Source organism: Plectropomus leopardus, chromosome 7 (genome assembly GCF_008729295.1).
Source record: "Plectropomus leopardus isolate mb chromosome 7, YSFRI_Pleo_2.0, whole genome shotgun sequence".
Lineage (NCBI taxonomy): Eukaryota > Metazoa > Chordata > Actinopteri > Perciformes > Serranidae > Plectropomus > Plectropomus leopardus.
In genome coordinates this window covers 25,983,820-26,003,232 of record NC_056469.1, presented here as the reverse complement: position 1 = coordinate 26,003,232, position 19,413 = coordinate 25,983,820, and the positions used below count along the sequence as shown (strand labels likewise).

Genomic DNA, 19,413 nt, shown 5'->3' with positions numbered 1-19,413 from the left:
ACTTACTGACTTAACCTGTTTACATGCAAAGCGTCTTCTGGCATATTGATGGAGTGCGGCTCAGCAGAGAGCACAGTCACAAGGCTGAGCGAGTGTGTGGAGTGTGTGGAGTGTGTGGACTGTGTGGACTGTGTGGAGTGTGTGGAGTGTGTGGACTGTGTGGAGTGTGTGTGTGCCTGCCAGTTTCTCCTCTTCAGCCTTGGCAGAGCAGAGAGAGTGTGTTTTGTGTGTTTGACTGAATGAGACCTTATTTCAGAAGAGTGTGTGTTTGTGTGGGATGTTGTGTGTAACTGTTGTGTGTATCAATGAGGTTGTGTGTGTGTGTGTGTGATCTTCTTTCTTTGCGATGCAAAAAGTAATTATAGACTGTTAATGAGCATGAATGGTGCTGAATTTAAAAGAAATATTTTTATGTATGAATGGAGATTAGATGAAAGTAAATCAAAATCTCTTTGTGTGTTTGTGCAGACTTGATCCCATTTACTTGTTCTGTTCTCACTACAGAACTTAATTGTTTTTTAAACAAAGATTTCATATTTTATATGTGTGAGCAGGATATTCCAGTAATACTTCATCACCGATATGTTCAATGCAGAATGTTTTAGATTCATTTTACTTGGAACTTAACATGCGAGTCATGTGAATTTAAATACAATCTTCATTACCACCCTGTTGGAAACCCAATTTTTGGCCAATTTTATTTAGCACAAAAACCAGACCTGCAGGCAAGTTCGCCTGTGTTGTAGCACCCACAGAACTAAAGGCAGACGGACTTTGGGTGACAGGGAGTCAGAGGCCATCACTGAGAGAGCTTAATCAGGTGGTTTAAGAGGCTGAGATGCCCTCCTGCGGTGCACTCTGCCAGCATGTGCGCCAGCCTTGGACCAAGAGGTCCATGGAACTCGTGTCTGTGCACAAACTTTTCTTAATATATCATCGTTGTAGTGTCTCCGAGTTATTCTCTGCACTAGACCTGAATCCTAAAGGAAAAAAAACTGTTTTTCTTCAGATTTATTGTTATTTATAATCTGTGAGTTAGAATTAATATATGTGGAAAGAAATACAATCCAAAATCCATTTCAAACTTATTTATAAAGCACATTTAAAAACAACATGTAATAAAAATGCTGTACATTCAAAAACAATGGCAAAATAAAATCTATAAAAAAATCAATAAAATGAAATAAATACAAATAAAAATTACAGGGAAATCACAGACAATTACAAAATGATTTTTAAAAATGTAAAAAGTACAAATAAGAATAACACAGGGAAATAAAAAAGAAATGTAGGAAAACACGCAAACCATTTAACGACTCAGTATAAACACAATGACCAATTTAACAGTCAAAATGACAAAAATATAGAAAGGCAGCACTCAAATGTAAAATGTGCTGATAATACATGGTTGTATTACAAGAACTGCTCACAAAACTCTATGATAATGTCTATTCATTTGAATAAAAATTGCTCACTCAGCTCTGCAGGGGATTTTTCTTTGCTGCAGGACCGCTTTTGGCTATTAGGGCAAATTGGCAACACGGCTGAGCGGCATGCCGAATCCATCTATGCTATCCGTCTGCAATACATGATAATAACCATAAATTACCCAAAAGTCTGGACTGTAGTGTGGATAAAATGATGTCTTCATTTTGTCTCTCTTGTCTCTCTAGTTTTGCAGGCTGCAGTTTTCAGGTGTCCATTTAAATTCCCCCCAAAAATGATAACTGAGATTTATATAAATAGTGAAGAATCCCCTGATGGTCACATTGGCTTTTTTCAAAGTGATAATTTCCCATGTTTTTTGTATTTGGGTCATTATGCTAATGTGTTAGGATGAAATGTATACTTAGAATTTTAAGTATTACATTAATATTTAGCATAACCTTTGTTTGTGCGGAAGACAAGCCTCTTGTGTGGTCATGCATGAGAATATGTGTGTGTGTAAGTGTCTGTGTGTGTGTGTGTGTGTGTGTGTGTGTGTGGGGGGGGGGGGGGGGGGGGGGTTTAATATGTTGGTGTCAGTGACTGTCCTGTCACATGTTGGACACTGATGCATGAGAATCCTTTAAGTACCTCTTTATGGGGGGCTGGCATGGAAGCTTTGGTACACACACACACACAACCTTGTCACTATAGAGTGTATTTGACAGAGTGTGCATTGCTTTTTAAAAGTTTTTCAAGAGTATTGTAATATTTTACAACAGTATGTTTGTGCTTGATTTTTCACTAAGATCCACGTTTGCATGAAGTTGGAAATTGGAAAATATGAACGTATAAATAAACACATTTCATTTGTAGGATTATTAATGAGCTCCACCTTTGTTTGTGGAGAAATACTGCTGACACAGGACCAATGAGTGGTCTGATCCCAGATCTGTCTCTGAACATGAGCTCGAGGAGGCGTGGCCTCTCTTGGTGATCTCGTTAAAGCATTAAAGCGTCCTCACCTGTCAGACACCGAGGTGGCCGGGGCAGCAGACTGGAAAAAGAATAGGAGGGGAAACCATGGATGGAGGGATTTTAAGTGATCACAAGGCGTGTGTGTGCCAAATAGAGCATCCGAGTAGGCCATAGATAAAACTCACCGGGGGGAATCAGTCAAAGACATTCAGACATAGAAAATATTCCAAAGGAAAAATAGAAATGCACTTTAAGCCCCCAGTTTAGCATTCATCAGCAGAAGGCTATAAAGACACCTAACAGAAATGGAAAAAGTCTGTCTGTCTGGTTTTCTCTGCAATTGCTTATCTGATCGACTTCACACTTGGTGGGTTTATTGCTGAGGAATCAAGAAAATTCAGAGTCAAGTGCAAACTCCTGAGACCGATTTTGTCGCAGTATGAACTAATTTAAATGGATTTTTACGTGGAGTTTTTTAATGGAGTTGAAGTCACAAAATAGTCAAAATCAGTAAAGTGAAAACAATGAAAACTAATGCCTAATGAAAAGTGATTTGTGCATCTGATTCACCCCCTTTGCTGTGACACTAAAGACTGTGCTAACAATTACTGTCAAAATTCACATAATTAGTCAAAGTCCACCTGTGTTCAATCCAAGCATGACTTGATCTCAGCACACACCTGCTGTGAAAGGCCCCAGAGTCTGCAGCACCACGAAACACGTGGCACCATGACGACCAAAGCGCTCTTCAAACAGGTCAGGGAAAACTTTTTTTTGTAGAACTTCAGATCTAGGTTGGGTTCTTACGAAAATCTAAAACTTTGAACATCCTATCGAGCACCATTAAATCCATTATTCCAAAATAGAAAAAATGCGGCACCACAACAAACCCACTACTACACTAAAACTAAAATACCAGGCAAGTAATCAGAGAGAGATGACAGAGACACCAAAATCTGAGGAAGCTGGAAAACTCCACAGTGGAGACTCTGTCCACTTTGAGCTGTTTACTCTAAAGAGCTGGACTTTAAAGGGGGGCCAGATAGTTCAAGAGTAGCGTCTTCTGTGTGTTTGTTAGTCTCCTACGTGCCTTTGTTGAAAACTCCAAACATATTCTAATATCTTTGTTTAGGTAAAGGCATTTTTCTGGCCATTCTTCCAAAAAGTTCAGCTCAGTGGACATGTGGCTTAAACTGGTCTTGTGGACAGATACTCCAGTCTCTGCTGTGGAGCTTTCCAGCTCCTTCAGGGTTGTCTTTGGTCTGTTTATTTGTCTCTCTGATCACTGCACTCCGTGCATGGTCCATGAGTTGTGGTGGGGGTTGAATGTTAATACAGTAATATAGGACTGTATTAACAATTAGCAATTCAATTTAATTCATAAAACTCATTATCACAAGTTACAATTTCCCTCAGAGGGCTTTGAGGGCTTCCTTGGACCCTCACAGCAGTGACTAAGGAAAAACTCTCCCCAAAAAACCCTTTAATGGGAAAAAAAATCAGTGAAGCAACGAGTGGAATTCCTTGATAAGAGACCCATATCTGTAAATATTTGTTAACAATCACTGAAAAAGAATAAGTGAAAAGGTGGATAAGTAGAAACAATTGCATGGATAAGGAATTTAAAAAGGAAAAATATTAGTAAAGGAGAAAAGAAGAAAAAACAGCAATGACAATTTTTGTTTGGAATTGGTCCAGTTGTTAGTAATTTTCTTTTATCTTTCTATGACTCAGACGCCGCCGTCTCAGGCCAGACGCTCTCCATCCAGGTGTCGCTTTGTTTCATTTCCTCTCCCCAAATCTTTGCTCTTCTCTGAATACCCAGAGAGCCAAATACAGATTATGTTCTTGGGAGAAATTGAACTGCTTTATCTCGAGAAGAATCTTCATGGCTTTCTGCCAGCCCACTTGGCTGAATTTAAGCACCATTTCGTCCTTTGTCATCTTTTTACATTTAGTGTGATATAAACCAAACCGAATTCAGTTAATGCAGCATCTAAAGAGAACAAACAAGACTCTGAATACAGGAACAAACACTGACATCAGGCCCGTAAAAGCATGCGTGTGTCACTTGACATGACATCAGCTCTCTAAATCTCCATCACAAACACGTGAGTCATCGGGTGCATTACCTGCCACGGCTAACGAGATTCCCCTCATTAAGTCCTTTAAGTGGTAATCTGTATCGGAGAGTTGGGAGGAGTTGAAGAGTGGAACGAGTTTGGGAGCAGAACAAGCAGAACCTGGACCGGCAAACAGTGATTTACTCCTGTGAGGGTCAAGGAGCACAGGAGCAACATTTTATGGAGAAACTTGTTTCGTCTTGTTCTCTCTGATTTGTTCTGAAGCTTTGCAGGATTGTCTGGTCGCGGCAGAAGCCATCTGGCTGGAGCTTTATCAGGATTTTATGCTGTGAGCCTCTGGCCAACTGTGACCACCTGCATGGGTAAGAAAACTGCAGAGCGGACAAACATGATAAACCATGTTACTGTTGTGTGTGGATGAGAAATGACCTGAATAAGAACCTGTCTGTTATGTTTGAGTCTAACATTTGTCACTTTTTGTTCTTGTATAGTTTCCAACACAGTTGCCAGAAGAAAATGTTTGGCATTGTATGTTTCTGCAAGTCACAGATATGTTACAAGCTCACATTTAATATGTATCAAATCAACGTTTCTTTCAACTTTGACGTTGTACCCGGAGGTGGAGGGGATGGTGGATGGTGTGAAACCTCGGCCAGATGGCTTTATAATTGCAGACAATTTAGTGTTTCATTGCTATCTTTTCATCAGATTTTTATGCTCCAAACTTGGGTGTTTCGTAGCAACCTGTCGGTGCCACAAAAAGCCATTGTTTTTATTGGAGACATTACTGCTTTTCCTGCTAGGATTGTGCCCCCCAATCAGGGTACTTTTTTGCCAAAACATGATCTTATCCCGACCATTTTTTGTACCTAAATATAACTAATTGTTAACCAAAGTGTTATTAAGCGTAAAGTTTCAAACTGCGTGTTTTTTAGAGAGACTTCTGCAGCATTTCCCACCATGATTGTGCCACCAAAATTACATATTTTAATCAAGAGCATGATTTTATTCCCAACCCCAACCAAGTGTTGTGTATCCTCTACCTAATAATGTCCAAATGTCAATGGTTTGCAGAAACATACAGGGGTGGTGGTCTTCATCTGTCTCTGTCTAAATGACAAACACTTTATCTGTGTATGTATTAGTAAGCAGGTGTGCATGTAGACAGTCTGAGCCGAGTCTGACTGATGTCCTTGTCCTTGGCAGGTCTCACCCTGAGTTCTTGCCGCCACACAACGTGAGACTTTGTGTCCCGAGTTTGTCCTGTCAGATCAACACAACATGAGTGAAGGAGAAAACCGTTACATACTCACCCACCATCTGTGTAAGAAGTAGTGGTGTGGTCATTCCCTCCCGTCCTCGGAGCATCATGGAGTCTGTGGTGAGAGTAAAAAAATCGCTGAGGGCGCCCATGAGGAAGCTGACCAGCTGTGTGTCGAGGGTGAAGGAGAAGAAATTGTGTGCCAGACGCAGAAACAGGAGGAGTAGAGGAGGGGGATGCAACAGGTTGGGGAGGACACCTCCTCCACGGACATCACAACACAGAGATCCACCAATCATCTGCTCGTACCAGGCGGACCTGGAGAAGGAGAGGCAAGTGGACACTCTGTAGAAACACAACATGCCTTGAATCAAAGGCCCAGTGTGTAAGCTTTAGGGTCATCTATTGGCAGAAATAGTAAATAATATTCTAAATAATGTTTTCGTTAGTTCATAATCTAAAATAAACCTAAAATAAGAATTGTTGGGTTTTCGTTACCTTAGAGTGAGCAGTTTATATCCACATACGGAGCGGGTCGTCTCCCACAGAGTCCACCCTGTTGGTTCTACAGTAGCCCAGAACAGACAAACCAAACATTGGCTTTTGAAGGGCGTTAAGTATGTTATATCAGCTGCTGTAGCTCTCTTATGCACATGGCAACCTGTTTTGTAACCTCACCACTAAATGCCTCTAAATGAACCTTTAAGTAAAGTAACAGTACTGCTCTGCAAATATACTTAATTACGAGTAAAATTCCTTAACTGAATCGAAAGTATATAAGTATTCCCAGCTGGTAGTGGATGTCAATATGACATCAAAAAGACACTGGACTCATGCGACAGACAATTTTGGTTGGAATTAAATTGCTAGATTAAAATGTTAGAATTTCATGCTGTACGTACGTTAACATTTTGTTCTACATACCCTGCAACTAGATATTTTTGCTCTATGTCAAGATGATGCTGTCATGAGAAGTTTGGAAGACATTGCATTTTTGTTGCTTAGCAACACAACTTAAACCAAATGTTAAAGTCATCTGTCATCAGTATTCTTTCTCAAAGTGACGCTGGCATTAAATGTTTCCCTGACACTGACGATCTAAATTCAACCAAATGTCAGTGTCAATAACACCGAATGCCAGCTGGATGAAAAAAAATGTACTTTTAAGCATAAAAAATAAAAGTACTCAATGCAGAAAAATAGTCCCTGAGAGTGTTGTACTATCTAATATTGTATTCTTAGATTAGTATTTCAGGCATCTGAAACGTGAAAGCAGCATGTTAATATTGTAGTATGCCAGGATGAGGCTTATTTTATTGCATGTAAATGGAAGTAATGTTTTCCTGAGAAATGAAGTGGAGTAGAAATGTTAAGTGTCATTAGATTGAGTAAATGTACTTAGATACTCTCCATCACTGAAAACAGCATCGCAGCACATGTGCTTTCTTTGGACAAATGTCACGAATCTGAAAAAGTTTATTTTCCATCCATCTTTTTGCATGTGAAATTAAGTTTTAATCTGAAAAAGAACTCACCTTCTGTATGAGCTGCAACATGTGTTCTGAATTCACGTCGTCTCTAAATGTGACATTTTCATTATGTTTCCACCTGCAGCTGCTTCCATTTACCTTCATTAGAGAAGGCAGCTAAAATGAACCGAGTTAACTCTGAGTCACAAACCTGAGTCACTGCTGTGGCAGAGATGTGTCTTCAATGAAATCCACTCTGCAATATGTCAGGTGTATTTGATTTTTCTTTGCTGTGTTTACAGAAAGCAGCGAGAAGCGATGAACGCTCAGAAGAATGCAGAGAGGGCGGCGATGAGAGCTCACTTCAGGAAAAAATATCAGCTGTCTGAGGTCTGTGGGTTTTTTTTTTTAAATATTTTGTTAGATTTTTATGTCATACAAGGAGAAAAAAATAATCTATGAAAAAATAATCTAATATTAATGATATGCTACGTTTGCCATGCATTTCAATATTTCTGTACCTTCATCATCATGGATCATGCGTTAAATTAGGCTGTTATAAATGTATGATTTATGCATGAGGGAGATCCACCCCTAGTTCACTTTAATTAAGATACTGGTATGCATGCTAATCTTGCAATCATCATTAAAGTGTGGCGGCACAATATCATAAGCTTTACTCGCTCTAACTCAAAGATCAGAAAAAAACAACTAAATTTCATTTTAAACTCACTTACATGACCGTAACTCAGTGGTTTTATGTCTGACTGTACTAATCAGCCCTAATATTCAGAATACAAAAATCACTATGATATGGTATAACCCTGCCTATTTGGATGCATGCAGAGGTTCAGATGGTGATTAAAAATATTTTTCTTAATATAATAAATTTTAGGACTGTGCAGCTTTTGTGGAGGTATACTGGCCAGTTATTAGAAATCATGGATGGTGGGGCAAAATTTTCCAAATTCACACACTCCAGCACCACCAGTGGTGCATGGACCTTTACATGTGGCCCCATCCTGGGCCAAGGACCAGGGTCATCTGCATTCTTTGACCCCCCGCCTTATGGCAAGCCTGAAAGTATGTGCTCTTTTTTTATTAAAGTTTTTTTTACTTCATCAACCTCCCAAACAATAAATTCTCACTTTACAGGTGTTTTTCTATGCTCTATGTTGATGTAGCATGGGCCTGACTCCCGGGCTCTCTGCCTCCCCCCCAGCAGACTACATGCTAAAGATTTGGACTACACAATAAAACACTCCTGCTTTGTTCTTTACGTGAATTGTTTAAAAGATCTTACAACCTATAAAAAACTTATGCACGCACCTCAGAAAAGCCCAGACTCCATCTCTGTGGACTCTCATGCCTGACGTTGATCCATTTTCTTTCACAGCCAGTCAGAGTCTATTTATCACACCTTTTTAGTCTTGCAGTAGCAAGAGCCAGTTACACTGACTTCACCAATTTTCCAATCCACTCCACTTCACATGAGTTTCTCTGATACCGTCAGAATAATGTTCTAAAAGAGCCAGATACAGCTAACAAATCAACTGTGGTTTTAACTGGTCGAGTGAACTCCTCCAGAGATAAAGTGCAGCCAGGCTTCACCTTTAGGGCACCGATTATCAAATTAAAAGTTGAATCACACTGTCGACATATGTCTTTTACTTGATTTTTGTGGAGACAAAAATGACCTACTAACATGCAGAAGTCCAATCAAAACAAAATAACCCAGACACTAGTCCTGGGTTTAGTGCTGTCCAAGACAGTTGTGCTTTGTGTAAAAAAAATACAAACAATCCAGAGCTTCTTCCCCAATAGCAGACTGATAATGTGTGCTTCAAGTGCTGACAGTGTGCTATGGGGAATGTGTGTGAGACAAAGGCATGAGACAAAAACAGTTAATTTAGATCATCAGCACGAAGTTCTTATTTTTTGTCACATTCACCCTCTTCGACACCTGTTTTTATCTCATAATTAGAGCCCCAAGGACACAAACCACCTGAGGTCTGTCGGAGGGAGAGTGTCGCTCCCCCACGAGCTGTCGAAGATTATCCATCCTGAAACCAAAACCAAGGACGACGGCTTCAACCTGCTGAGCGCCTTTCAAGGCCTCAGCTTTAACACAGCAGCGCTCACGGGGAGGAAACACACTAAGATGTCCACTCCTCCCACAGCAGCGAGTTGTAAAGTCATGTGATCGATGTGTGATCACAGGGACGATAGCTACACCGCCTTCTGATTGTATTAGTGCAGAGAAACAACAGGTGACCTTCACACATGATCGCTGCTCACACATAAACTTCAACATCGCATATCAATATTCAAACTCACTCATCTCTGTTACACAAATATGTCCATCAGACTTTCCTTTTGTACTTCTTTTTTTGTCTTTTATGTAGCAATAATAACATGCTAGACCATTTTATATCTTATTTAAATTGCACTAAATATTCATTTAAAGGGGCTGCGAACAAGCTCAAATCTGTCATTAATTTTCTGATAAAATTTGCTTAAACACCAGTCAGTGAAGTGGTGTTATATTTCATCTGATGATACAATAATGATATAATTTAATAAAATTAATAGGGGTCAGTATATTAATTACATTTTCAGCTAAACATAATTCACTTTTGTTAATAAAATTCCTTAAGTTATTTACTGTAAAAGGGTTTATCACGGTTTAACCCCATGAAGGGCCTATTTTTTAAATTCTGATAATTATTCAATAATATTAGATTATGTGTTATGTAATCTAGAAGCTACTATAGCTAGTTTCTTCTTATTTTCATGTCTTTCTAAATGATATAGATCCAAATGAGTGATCTATACACAAGTAAGGAATCTCAGGGCAACACATTAACATTTCATCACACATCTACACAAACAATGACATTCAATTTACTTGTTTTGTACGTATGATTAACTGAGAAATTTGTTTTGCTTTGTAAATCTATATCACATGTACTGTATATAAATTGTATCTTTTTTGAGCCAAGTTTTAAGATGTTAGTTTCTTGTTAAGTTCTCATAGGTGTGTTGATAGTCTCATGTTGCCTAATCAAAGGTTTTATACAACAGGAAGCAGAGACTAAGAACTCACCATAAAACTTTGTCAATTTCCCCACAAATTTAAAAGTTGACCTTTTTGCTTTTGGTCTATTAGCTGTAATAAAGACAACTTTGATGGCCTAGATGCACTCTTTTTTGGGCCTTCATGTAGTCTGGTAGTGTTTAGTCAAGACCATCTAAACTAAGACCAAGTCATGACCGAGACTGGACCAGTGCGAGTCCCACATTGAATGACACACGTACGGTAAACCAAAGGCACTCCTGAAAATGATCTGACAGGTACACATGTCCATAAAAACACCCACAGAAAACAAATGAAGATTCCTCTTCATTTGCCCTCTTTATTGTCCTGCTGTATATGTGTGTACGTACAAGTGTATCATGAGAAATGTCTTGATAAAATAATCAAAACACAACGCAGAGGTGAATTTATGTACAGGAATATTCTGTTTTCTATGAGAAAACAAATACAAGCACTAATAAGCTGAAATCAGGTTAATGATCCTTATTCAACACTGCTTGTCCGGACAGGTAGTTTAGTGATTCCCCAGCAGTTGTGGTCCCAAAATCCCAAAATCCTCTTTATCAAACCCTAACCCTAACCCAAGAAGAGAGGGTCCGAGACGAGACTGAGACCTTCAAAAAAGTGGTCTTTAGACAAGTCTCCAGACCAACACTGATCCTAAGGACTACAACACTGTTGTTGTGGGGACATATATCTGTTTATACAGTCACGCTGTGGGGATTTACTTTCATTTTGGGGACAAAATGCAAGTCCTCATAATTTCTTAAAGGTTAGGGTAAGGACTTCGGTTAGGTTATGCAAGTAGTAATTACAGTGAGAGGTAAATCTCCAGGAAATTAATGTAAGTCAATGTAATGTCCCAGAAGAGATGGACACATGACTATGTGTGTGTGTGCGTGTGTGTGCGTGTGTGTGTGTGTGTGTGTGTGTTTGTAGATGTGTATAACTTATGTTGTTTCCCCACAATGTATTTTGTAACATAATGGTTACAAAATTTTGTATTTTGTAACATAATGGTTACAAAATACATTGTGGCCTTCCTTTTGGGGACAAAATGAAAGTCCCCATGATGTAAATAGATAAAGGGCAAGTTTCCAGGAAATTAATGTAAGTCCATTTAATGTCTGTCTGTGTGTGTGTGTGTCTATATGTCTGTGTGTGTGTGGCATGTATTATTCAATGCACAAGTCCTCAGAAAGTGAATTATTACATTTTAGGGCAAATACCTGGGTTAGGGTCAGGGGAAGTTTAGGGTTAGGCAAGAGGGGTGTTTAGGGTCAGGGGTAAGTCTGCAGGAAATATTGTGAAGTGACGGAAACATGACTCTCTCTCTCACTCTCACTCTCACTCACTCTCGCTCTGTGTGTGTGTGTGTGTGTGTGTGTGTGTGTGTGTATGTATTCTTGTATTACTCATATTGTGGGGTCATGCTGTTCACACAGGCACATTGTTGGGACTCCTATCTTTTGGGGACAAAGTGAAAGTCCCTATAATACCAATCATTAAATTTTAGGGTGAAGACTTGGGTTAAGGCTGGATGAAATTAAAGGGACAGGCAAGTAGTGGTTAGGGTTCGGGGAAGTCTTGAAAAAATGAATTGAAGCCAATATAATGTCCTCTGAAGTGATGGAAACACAGCTATGTGTGTGTTCTGGACCAGCCTGACATCTGGGCTCTGTTGTGATTCTCTTGAACTCTGATCTCCACATCCATTAATCATCGTCTGCTATCAGTTTGTCAGAGCAATAGGACACATCCAAGGATACAAGGTTGAGGATGACAGTGGGAAATAGTCGGTCCTGCAAACACGGCAGCGAGCGGTGTCACATCTCTTGATGAGACAGATGAACACATCTCGTTTGAACCATGAGGAGCATGAACATCCAAGTGCCCGTGACTGTCAGAGCACGGGGCACCAGTGGGTCCAGAAATCTTCTTTGTCGTGTCGCGCCACACAGAGCTCTTTGTGTGACGGCGGCGGAGCCGGTGGCACATGGAAAGTTGGAGGAGACAAAAGGAGCTGAGAGCACAGGTGTTAGAAAGAGAGGTGTGGATGGACGAGTGCGGAGCTTTGAGGAGATCCCTCACACAGGGAGGAGCGGCTGGGTCAACTTGGTGAAGTTCTGGAGAGAAGATCGCTTCCGGCAGCTCCACAAGCACATGGAGCGGACCTTCAACACCCTGGGTCCCATCTACAGGTAGCAGGATGATTATCTTACCTTAAGTATTACACTGATTCTTAAATAAGTAGAGAAAGTACTGAACATCAGTTTCAAAATTTTATATTGCAGAAGTGCAAATAGGTTTACTCTCGAGTCTTTCTGTGTTTTTGTGAAGAGAGCACTTGGGCACCCAAAGCAGCGTGAACATCATGCTGCCGTCTGACATCGCTGAGCTGTTTCGCTCAGAGGGCCTGAACCCACGACGGATGACCCTGCAGCCCTGGGCAACACACAGAGAGACACGGCAGCACAGCAAGGGAGTCTTCCTCAAGTCAGTAACACACACACACACACACAGTCACACACACAATTTTGTATATGCATGTGTGTCGTGAATGTAATGCACTTGTCAAAACTGAAAATCTCTAATGGTGCCTGAAAGGTTATCTAAATAATTTACCCCAGAAATTATGCATGAAAGAGGCTTAACTCAGTGTAATGTTGGAATGTCTCCACAAGTTAGGGAAACAACTGTGTGTGTGTGTGTGTGTGTGTGTGTGTGTGTGTGTGTGTGTGTTTAAGTGCATGTAATCACTTGTATCATCGTCTTCTTGCTTGTTCAATCAGTTGTGTAAAGTATTCAATTTTACCCATGTTGATGCCGCTTTTAAAAGCTCTCAAAAATGGAATATTAATGTGATTGTAGCATTTTTGAAATTATTCTGATGGCATCATTTTTGTAAGTAAAAAAAAGAGAAGGTTCAAAATCTTATATCTAAATATTGAGATGGTATCAAAAAAAAAAGACTACAAATGATGCAGCAGTAAGATTAGTCTCATTTTTTGTCTCTTTTAGTCTATTCTTGCTTCTATTTAGGAGGACCTTTTAAATATCTGGTTCCAGGGGCCCATTGTCTGATAATGTGTCCATGGTCTTAGGTTTTGGCCAAGTGTTACAGAAATAATGGATGGGTAAAGGTACAGTTGGGTAGACATTAGGCATCAAAGATGGGCTTTGTTTAGGTTCAGGTTAACACAACAGGAAACAGGTGCAGTTTCCTCTCTTCTTACTGCATATTAAAGTAACGCACCAGCACGTCTACAGCCTCCAGAAAGGATGTCTGGTTTTCTTTCTATAATTTCTTTGTTTCACAATGACTGAGCAGAAGAAAGCGGCTCGACCTTAATGCCCCGCTCCAAATCTTCTCTCCACAGGAACGGCGAGGAGTGGCGAGCTGACCGTCTACTGCTCAACAAGGAGGTGATGATGAGTGCGCCTGTGAAGCGCTTTCTCCCCCTGCTTGATGAGGTCGCCGGGGATTTCTGCCGAATGCTGCGGGCAAGAGTGGAGAGGGAGGGGAGAGGTGGGGAGGGGAAACGCATCCTGACCATGGATCCCAGTCCCGACCTCTTCCGCTTTGCACTTGAAGGTCATCATCTTCAGTCCTCTTTGACTTGATATGTATTCTCATGTGTGATTACCGTTGTTTTATTTACACACCATCGCCACAGAATTCTGGCGCCTTTTCTATCCAGGAAAAGTGTAGAGAGGTGTAAAAGGACAAGGGCGTTATGGGGACATCCCACTTCTGAACTGTCAGGTCTCCTTTTCATCCAGCTATGATTGACATTAAAGTCCTGGGGGAGGGGACCATATGGATTAATACCACCTCCCTCTTTTGACAGGTTTTCATAGCTGAGTCACAAATGCTGACGTAGGCTGTGACAGCGTCTCACGTCAGAGGAATTACACAATGTACAACATCTCCTTTTTAAAATCTAAAAAAATCCTAACATTTCACTGCTTTAGCTCTTTCTGTATTTAATCAAAAAATATTCTCGCCTCTTACAAGAACTAAACCTCATTTTAACCCGAGGCTGATCTGTCGTTAGCATATTACAGATGTAGGAGGTCGAGGAGAACACCTTTAAAAATAGAAACGCCAACAAAGACGATCAAAGCTCCCGCATTCTTTCAGCGGGTCTGCTCCTTTCATGAGCCTATCTGCAACATGCCACATTCACAAGTGTGAATGCTTGTGTGACTCAGCGTGCTGTGTACTTGTATGCATCTGTGTGTGTGTGTGTGTGTGTGTGTGTGTGTGTGTGTGAGAGAGGGAGAGCAAGAGAGGGGTGAATAGTTGATGACTTTGAGTCATGCTACTCTGCTCCTAATGGGACCACATCACACGAAGCCAGGTGCTAAGCCGGGATAGGAATAGAGCTGCAAGAAATGATTCCAGTCAGTGATGCAGGGTTAATGTAATACGACTATGTCTGATGGGTGATGGATGTGAGGTTGTTCCTCTGAGCAGGTTCATGCACGTTTTTACCCATCGTTTCCATGACTTTGAGGCAATTTTTAAAGACCATACATTCTTGGAAACGAGGGTAATACAATTTTAAATGACTGTATTTTGTATTTATTTTACTGTTGATTTTTTAAGAAAACTTACCTTCCAAACTGGCCTGTAGGTTTGGAGGGCACGTTTTCTTTTAAAAATATGGGCTATTTTTGATCCTTAATAGAGTTTTGGTGATTTCTAAAGAGATGAATGGCTTTTTTTTCCCTTCAAAAATGATTGGCAATTTTTAAAGAAAACCATTTTGTGATTTTGTGTTTTTTAACATTTTAAATAATAGATTTTTTTTCTTAAAAAAAACTGGTGAATCAACAAAAATGACACCATTTATTATAGCCAGAAAGTGTTATTGTACAGGTTTGTGGAATAAAAAAATCAATGCCTTTGGTTATACTTTGTTTTCCAAAACTTTTCCAGGGCTGGAAATTTGCATTTGCAAGTTCTACTAACCCCACCCCACCCCCACCCCAGAGGTCTTCTTGACTGTCTGAACCCTGTCTGATGCAATTTATGCTCTCAAAACACCAAACTGTCTTTCTGTATGGAGCTGGATTTGAAAAACACAGAATATTTTCTTGCAGTCATACTCACAGACATTTTTGGGGCCTCATTTTACAATCCATAGGGCCATGTAATCCTGCAAAGCTTAAATTTAGTGCATGAAAAAATGAGTCAGGATGTTTTTATAATCGGCTTTAAAAAATGTCAACCTGGAGTTTATTATCCAGTGCAGCCTTTACTAGTTTAAAACATTTTTAAAAAACAGGGTTTCAACTTGTTTTAGCCTCAGTTCAGCTTGTTTGCTCACCGTCATGTATCTCTCACTGTAGCCAGTTGCCATGTGATCTACGGGGAACGTATTGGCCTCTTCTCCTCATCTCCCTCTCTGGAGTCCCAGAAGTTCATCTGGGCTGTAGAGCGAATGCTGGCAACAACACCCCCGCTCCTCTACCTGCCCCCTCGCCTGCTGCTCTACATCGGCGCTCCCCTGTGGACCCAGCATGCCAGTGCATGGGACCACATCTTCACCCATGGTACGAACACTCACTGGACTCCTAAATTTATAAATGAATTTAGTTTCTCTCTTCAGTCTGTTTCCTCCTGCACTACTCCCATCTTACCTGACTCAGTCATTCTGCTCTGATCCTCTTCCAGCGGAGGCGAGGATCCAGAGAGGGTACCAGCGCCTGTTTTCCTCCCAGTCTCTGGGGTCGGAGGGTGGAGCAGCTGGAGGCCAGTACACCGGGGTTCTGAATCAACTCATGGAGAAAGGGCAGCTGTCTTTGGACCTCATCAAAGCCAACGTCACTGAGCTGATGGCTGGAGGAGTCGACACGGTGCGTCTGCTCGTGTGTTGTATGTGTGTGCATGTATTATTCATGGTGTGGGGACTGGCTTTCCTTTTGGGGACAAAATGCAAGTCTTCATAATTCAAATCATGAATTTTTGGGTGATGGCTTAGGTCATGGTTTAGGGTAATTCCTGGAAACTAATGTAAATCAATGTAATGTCCTCTGAACTGATGGAAACATGACTGTGTGTGTGTGCATGTGTACATGTAACTCATGTCATGGGGACACAAATCTGTTTGTACAGTCATATTGTGGGGACTGGTCTCCCTTTTGGGGACAAAATGAAAGTCTACATAACTTGAAATTTTAGGGGTGAAATTATGGGTTATGACATGGGTAATCCCAGGAAATTAATGTAAATCAATTCAGTGTCCTCTGAGGTGATGGAAACTGTGTCTGTGTATTTGTCTTCTTCCCTCACCCTAACTGCTTCCGTGTCACCTCTCATCCGTCCTCTCTGCAGACAGCAGTGCCCCTGCAGTTTGCTCTGTTTGAGTTGGGCCGTAACCCGGAGGTGCAGGAGAGGGTGAGGCAGCAGGTGAGGGCGTCATGGGCTCAGGCCGGTGGGGATCTTCAGAAAGCCCTGCAGGGAGCACCACTGCTGAAAGGCACAATCAAGGAGATACTCAGGTACATGATGCTCAGGACACATCCATCTGCTCACGGTTTAACTGTTTTAAGGCCAAATGAACACATCCAATTCACATCACCTCTGCTCCGTGTTGTGAATATATGCTCAGAAACCAACAAGGAATCACATGCAGAGATTTTTTTTTAGCTCGAGGTTGGGTTTTTTTTGCATGTTGCCCCAGAAGCATAAACTAAAAGCTTTTTCCTGAGCTTTCTTTATCCGTGAATGGAGTTTGCTCGGCTATCAAGGAGACAGATTTGACATGTGAGCTCAGTATGATTCCTTTCCATAGCACTTTTAGGACCCTCTCATCCGTAGTTTAAAAGTTAAGCATGAGAGTTCATTCTTGTCCTTGGAAATTGTAGTTTGATGAAACAGTGACAACTTGAGGTCCACTTACACGTTTTATTGGGACTTTTAGTCATATCATTTGGTCTTCATCAGTGGATGGACCGTGCTTATTTGTCCATAAGATGGGATGGTGATATGTCCTCCTCAATATTTAGAACAAGTACATTTTTTTTCCCCCGTTGAAAACATTAACGTAGCCAAGGACTTTTGTTTTGACAAAATTTCAGACATTTACATCACAATGTGATTCAGAAAAAGGACAAATATTTGTCCTTAGGATGGGGGCGGTGATAAGTCATCCTCAATGTTTAGAACGTGTACCTTTTTTCTCCTCCATTAAGAACATGAAAGTAGCTGAGGACTTTTGTTTTGACAGAATTACACATATTTACATCAGAACGTATTCAAAAATGCACAAAGATACTTAAATGTACACCAGAATGCAGGAAATCAACCTGCCAAACACTGTGTTTCATTGATGTCCCAGTCGATTTTGAAACAAAACCTACACCACTGCTTAAAGTAATTAAGATTTCATCAAGATAGGACCAAACGATAACACAAGAATGCAAGACTAACACTGATACTATGCTTTAATGGCGCAAATTCCCAAACAAATGTGCAATTAATCAGATAACTAACAAGCGGCTGATATATAGTGAACCAAGGACATTTGTTGCATCCCTACACTTCACTGGCTAAGATGATGAATGTAAGAGGAGAATAAAAAGTCCTTTTTTCTTCAGATCAATAGAGAATCATAAAAAAAAAAAATAGACTCTGAGCTTTGGAAAAGATCTCTAAGAGTCTTTTTCTTTCTGCACTGTTTTCATCAGCAATAAGAATTGATTTGCAGTAACCCCTGAGTTTGGTGTTGAGTCAGAAGTCAAAGATAACATCTATAACACATAGGGCCAACTGTGTGTGTGTGTGTGTGTGTGTGTGTTTGTGTTTTGTGTGTCTTGGTTGTGTCAGGTTATATCCAGTGGGAACCACAGTGCAGCGGTATCCGATCAAAGATATTGTTCTGCAGAATTACCACGTACCTGCCGGGGTGAGACTGAGATCAGACTGTGACTCAAACATGTTCAGGGACATTTAGTGCTCCGGCTGACATCGGTGTGTTTCGTGGTTATCGACTCTCCCCTCAGACGATGGTTCAGGCCTGTCTTTACCCCCTGGGAAGGAGTGCCGAGGTGTTTGAGGATCCACTGTGCTTTGACCCCAGCCGATGGAGCAGCGGTAGAAAAGAAGGCCAGAAAGGAGAGGAGGCGGGGGCGTTTCGCTCCCTGGCGTTTGGGTTCGGGGCGAGGCAGTGTGTCGGGAGGAGGATCGCTGAGAATGAGATGCAGCTCCTACTCATGCATGTGAGTATTGACAAAGAAGAGGAGGAGGAGGAGGAGGTGAAAGACAAATGATGTGATGCAGGAAATGGAAAGACTGATGTTGAGTTATAGCAAGGGACGACAGAAAGAAGATCAGACAAGCTGTAATTTATAATATAAAATAGATAATCACTATATGTATTATAATTGAATCAATGCAGTAAAAACTTTTCACTCTAAATGGTTGAGTAGAAGTATCAGGTGGCATAAAATGATATATTACTAAGTAAATCCAAATAGCATACCCTAAATTGTACCTCTGTTCCAGCACTGCTGCTGAGTATAGCATGTGATCCCTCTTAACGTCTGCTGTGCTCCTCCTCTCCCACTCTGTCTTCACACCTTCATCACCTCCTCTGCCTCCTTTTATCCTCCCTTCGTCTCCCTCCTCCCTCTCTGTCTAGATCCTGCTGAGCTTCCATCTCAGCGTGTCGTCCTCAGAGGACATCAAAACCACATGTACCCTCATCCTCCAGCCCGAGACTCCGCCAAGGATCACTTTCAGCCAACTCTGACAAACACACACACACACACACACACACACACATGCACACACACAAAAGAGATTCGTGCCATCAACAGTTGACATGCACACAATAACGCCTGTTTTAATCTCCAAACATAACAGCCATATTCCTGATGACACTCACTGAAGCTTATACTGAGCTTTTTATTACATCCTCCTACACTTTGCATTCAGCCCAAATATTCATGAAGCTGATAAATAAAGTATAATTCCCTCCGCATGTTGTCTTCATTGTAGCAAACGTAGCAAAAGCAGCATTAACACCAATTTCCACTAGATGGCACTAAAAATCACACTAACCCATTCATTTACATTTGACTCGCGTG

General features: G+C 40.9%; 2 protein-coding genes across 2 annotated transcripts; both read left to right on the top strand.

Moving 5' to 3' along the window:
• Positions 1 to 5,856: 5,856 nt before the first annotated feature.
• si:ch211-81a5.8 (uncharacterized protein LOC560648 homolog) lies at positions 5,857 to 9,420 on the top strand. The gene is made up of 3 exons (XM_042490037.1): positions 5,857 to 6,084; positions 7,524 to 7,607; positions 9,202 to 9,420. Exons 1-3 carry the CDS (start codon positions 5,857 to 5,859, stop codon positions 9,418 to 9,420), a joined length of 531 nt encoding a protein of 176 aa, XP_042345971.1.
• Positions 9,421 to 12,183: 2,763 nt separating this feature from the next.
• On the top strand, positions 12,184 to 19,383 carry LOC121945728 (cytochrome P450 11B, mitochondrial). The gene is made up of 10 exons (XM_042490036.1): positions 12,184 to 12,235; positions 12,335 to 12,515; positions 12,655 to 12,810; positions 13,695 to 13,909; positions 15,673 to 15,876; positions 15,998 to 16,179; positions 16,658 to 16,824; positions 18,152 to 18,230; positions 18,328 to 18,543; positions 18,966 to 19,383. The coding sequence occupies exons 1-10, from the start codon at positions 12,184 to 12,186 to the stop codon at positions 19,074 to 19,076; spliced, it is 1,563 nt and encodes a 520-aa protein (XP_042345970.1). The 3' UTR covers positions 19,077 to 19,383.
• Positions 19,384 to 19,413: the final 30 nt, after the last annotated feature.